Genomic DNA, 4,705 nt, shown 5'->3' with positions numbered 1-4,705 from the left:
AATGATTTGAAACATATTTAAACTTAAAAATAAAAAAATTAAACTATTTGACTATAAAATTTCAACAATTCAAATCCATTTCATCTTAATTTAAAGTGAATGTAAAATAAGGCAAATCATTATTTAAGTTGGAAATGAATACAAGTCATTAGAAATGACTTCAACCAAAAGTCATCAAAACATAAAAAACTCAATCTAAATCCTGAAAAGCTTAAATCCAAAATTAACTTAAATAAAAATAACACAATCTTCTTAAAATTCGAATAGATTGCGTACAAAGTTACTCAATTGGCCTAACATGTATGGTATCCGTCTTAAGGCCTCCACATGTGTAGCAATCGAATCCAGCATTTATGAGTTGCATTGTTGCAACCTTCACTCCACCCTCCTAATAATGCCTTCTTTGTACGAAGTATCCGATCTTTGAACATAAAAGCAGAAGAACCTACCTTTATGTTGGAATTTGCTCTTTTTCACTCTCTTTCGACTGCAGATTCTGTAAACCACTAGTTTATCTTCGAGAGCTACCAATATCCAAACTCAAAGGGGAAAAGAGAGAGAGAGAGAGAGAGAGAGAGAGAGAGAGAGAGAGAGAGAGAGAGAGAAAGGAATGAATATCTTATGCGCATCCCAGGTTACAATGTCCATATGTTTAAGCATGGATGAAGCAGTCTCATCCTCGTGCTCCTCAGCAGTTCAGCTCGGCGGTCGAGCCATCGATCGCCATAATCCCATCATTAGGGACGCTAAAAGGTTCAACACAAATCCTTCACCTTACAATCAGCTACGGAAGAATGGAAATGGGTCTTCACGCAAGTCAAAAAGTACGGATCATAAAAAGAAGAAGAGCTGGACTAAGAAAAGTTCATTGAAACTGCCAACTGATATTGAAGATAGTAATGGCAGCAAGGGGATTGATTTCGTCACCCCACCTGGTTCCTCAAGGTATCTCTTGGGCAACTCTGGTTTTCTCGATGAGATATCAGATTATGATCCAGTTTGGGCATTGGTTCCCTTCCAAGAAAATCAGATTAAAGATGTAAAACGAGATCAATCCGTTGTTTCGGAACCCTCTTTCTCAGACAAACCTTCTAAAGACCAGGCATTTCCTCTTTCTCTATTTGATTCTATGTTATTTGAACCGCTTTGTTTCAGATAAGTGTTCAGTGTTCACCATAAGTGGACCTATTTATTTACTGGTAATGGCTATAGTCCCTGTAGTTATCAGAAAGCAGGAATTTAGTCCCTATACTTGTATTTAGAGGAATTTATTCTTCTAATTTTCAGATTTTAAAATTTAAATCAAATTATTATTTTTTTGAATTCAGATTAATTACAAAATCTTTTTAATTACATGGTCTTTTTTTTTAATTTAGAAATGTCACAACAATTGATTTAATATAAATAAATTAACAGTAATTAGATTTAAATTTTAAAATCTGAAAATGAAAGAATCAACTTTCTAGAAATACAAATACAGGGACTAAAGTTCTAGTTTTCGAAAAGTACACGTTATAACCCTACTTATTTTTAAGTTTTCCGTGGAAAATTTTGGTGTACCATATTCCAATACCAATGTTGGAATATATGTGAGACATGAATGAAAAGCATAAAATTCTTTAAGTAAAATGAAAATGCAAAGGACTATAATTTTGGTTTATTTTAGAGCTAAATCTTCGAACTACGGTCATTGGAACCCTTTAAAAACCAGCAATAATTTCTAATTTCCTATTACTTTCAGGTTGTGGTTTTAAGGGTATCATTACACTGCAAAGGCTGTGAAGGAAAAGTGAGGAAACATATATCAAGAATGAAAGGTATTGTGTCTTGGTGTTAATTGCATAGGTCTAAATGGTTAATTTGAATACTGCCACACTGTATATCTTTCAAACCTTTGCCATTATGATAATAATTTACAAAGAAGTTGATTTTTTTTTTTCTTTGTTTTCGCAATGATTTGATAAGGTGTGAGATCCTACAGCATCGACTTTGCGGCGAAGAAGGTGACAATTGTGGGAAACGTAACACCATTAGGCGTCCTTGCTAGTGTGTCAAAGGTGAAGAGTGCACAATTTTGGACACCTGCAACACCTGCTCTTGCCTCTACCAATTTATCAGCGAACAAATGAACATATAATTATCAATCTATCTTCTTAGGACTTTCAACAAAGAAATATAATGAAATTAGACTACTTTCGGGCATTAAAGTTTGACTTCAGTGTTTTATGTAACTTGCTACTTTGAACTAAGTAAAAAGGAAGTAGCGGGTGAATCATTTTCTTCTCTTTTTGACAACTATCTTCTAAGTAACTCTTTGGTTTTAATTTTTGCAAATATATATGTTGAATTATAGTTTAGCCTCCTGCAATATTAAAATTTAGGGTATATTATAGAATTAATCACTCAACTATTAACATGTTTCTGTTTTGATGACCTAACTGTGAAAATTTTCAATTTAGTTACTAATATTTTAGATCATCTCTATTTCGGTCACTCACGTTTTAGATCATTTCTATTTTGGTTAGTCTTTGTTAAATCGTTAATGAAATTGGTGATATAGTTTTTTCTAATTGGTATAATAACACATTAGTCCTCAATACTTCAACATTTTATTAATTTGATACTCAAACACATATAATTAAATATAATTATAATCATATTTAAACACATATAATTAAATCTTGATAAACTTATATGTAAATTTGTGATTTATCGAAACTCAAAAACTAAACCCTCCCCCAAAAAAATAGTAAATTTGTGAGTTTTATAAATTACATTCATAATTGTGCTAATAACATTCTCAACAGAGGAACCATTTTTCTATTAAACCTAACAAATAATTAACAAAAAAAAAATGAAAATGCTTCCTATAATCCTTTTTCAAATTATCACTTTTTGCATTCTTGTAAACTTAAAGAATCGTGTAATGATATGTATCCATCTCTAATTATAAAATTTATTGTAAAATTTTTCTTCACCTAATTTGTCTACAATTTATTTAGAAAAATGTAAATTTTCTAGGTTTTTGATAAATGTAAATTTTCTAGGTTTTCGATTTTTCTAACTTAAATTTTATATTTTATATATTGTAATATTTTTAATTTTTAGATAGATATATTTTTATAGTTTATAATTTCTTTTATATTTTAAAATCTAATATAAATTTTATATATTTTGTTTTAAAATTTTAATTTCTTTATAAAAATAGATTATGACTTTATCATGCCACATGTCACAACCTAAGAGTGCCATGTGTCATATATTTAACATCTTATTACGAAAAAAAAGTATCAAAAGCTGTTAATCTGGATAAAAATTGAGTATCAACTTGGGAGAAGGTGTCGTATTCTTAGGGCTAAATGCATAATGGGCCTTATAATTATAATTAAACAAAAACACATAGAATATTTAATATTATTTTTTTACTTCCACATAATATATCATTTATATTTAATTATATGTGTTTGAGGATCAAATTTATAGACGTGTAAGTATTAAAGACTAAATGTGTTATTATACTAGTTAGAAAAAGATATTATCATCATTTTCGTTAATCATTTAATGGAGAGTGACCAAAATAGAAACGATCTAAAATTTAAGTGACCAAAATAAAATGATCTAAATTGAAAATTTTCATAATTGGATGATCATAATTTTCCTTAAAATTTATTTTTAAATTTAATATAATTTGATATCTCTATCTTTATTTTTATAATATTATTATTAAGTTCAAATCAATATTATTAAATAATGATAAGGTGGAGTAACTAAGGCATTATTAATTTGAAACTATTATAAATATATTGATAAATGGATGTCCATAACCTATAAATCATTTATAGGGTACCTTAATGTTGGTCCTTAATGCTTTGTAACTTATTGTGGCACCCCAAATTCGACTGGGTCTGTTCGACCCAAATTTAAGATATCACATTAGTCACTGGAGTGACCCGAACCAGAACTGACACACTCGCATGCGATTTACTAACATTAATATTAATTAAGATATCAATAGAAGACAATTATATGCTTGATATGACATACATGATCAATTACAAGCAATTAAACATGTTTGCATGCTTATTTAACAACAAGCATTCATTCCTTTAGCACACATAGGGGTCAAATCATCATTTCACGCTTGTCATATGAGTATCATATATATATGATTAAACTAACAACATGTATCAATCTTAGAACACTTAATTAGACCCTTGGCAACAGAATCATCTTAGTCTAATTATAAAATCTCAGTTAACTTTAGAATCAATTAATTAGAGACTAATTTTGTGAAAATGTCAAAATATTGAGAATTATCCGAAATATAAAATTTATTGCATTTATATGAAATTAAACATTTAAAACATAAGCATTAAAACTTTCAAACCTTTTTGAAAATATCCCAACCTCCAAAAATCCAAATTCAACATGATAAATTTACCATTCATGCTTTTCAAAGATACTTAAATCGTCAAAACATACCAATTCACCCATTGAAACATACCTCAACTGCTAGAATACCAACATGCTCATTTTGCCACATTTTAGCTACTCTACTAACATTCCAAACATAAAACATACCTCCAATATGTATCAAAATATATCAACCATATATCATCAATATAAATGTTTAGCAAGTAATTAAACAGTCCATAAACAACATAAAGTGTCTACTCCCAAAAGTCCATATCACATTTGCCTTTAA

The 4,705-nt window shown here is 29.1% G+C and overlaps 1 protein-coding gene across 1 annotated transcript; it reads left to right on the top strand.

Moving 5' to 3' along the window:
- Positions 1-310: 310 nt before the first annotated feature.
- Positions 311-2,376, top strand: LOC108487252 (protein SODIUM POTASSIUM ROOT DEFECTIVE 3-like). The gene is made up of 3 exons (XM_017791551.2): positions 311-1,102; positions 1,742-1,817; positions 1,966-2,376. The coding sequence occupies exons 1-3, from the start codon at positions 611-613 to the stop codon at positions 2,127-2,129; spliced, it is 732 nt and encodes a 243-aa protein (XP_017647040.1). The 5' UTR covers positions 311-610; the 3' UTR covers positions 2,130-2,376.
- Positions 2,377-4,705: the final 2,329 nt, after the last annotated feature.

This window comes from Gossypium arboreum, chromosome 13 (genome assembly GCF_025698485.1).
Source record: "Gossypium arboreum isolate Shixiya-1 chromosome 13, ASM2569848v2, whole genome shotgun sequence".
Classification (NCBI taxonomy): Eukaryota; Viridiplantae; Streptophyta; class Magnoliopsida; order Malvales; family Malvaceae; genus Gossypium; species Gossypium arboreum.
Note: the sequence above shows the minus strand (reverse complement) of the source record. Positions and strands in the feature narration are given on the sequence as shown.

Excerpts from the sequence above, each read along its gene's own strand:
- LOC108487252 (XM_017791551.2), top strand. The coding sequence starts at position 611 with ATGAATATCTTATGCGCATCCCAGGTTACAATGTCCATATGTTTAAGC. Across the intron at positions 1,103-1,741 it reads ACAAACCTTCTAAAGACCAG|GTTGTGGTTTTAAGGGTATC; the intron begins GCATTTCCTCTT and ends TATTACTTTCAG. Across the intron at positions 1,818-1,965 it reads ACATATATCAAGAATGAAAG|GTGTGAGATCCTACAGCATC; the intron begins GTATTGTGTCTT and ends TGATTTGATAAG.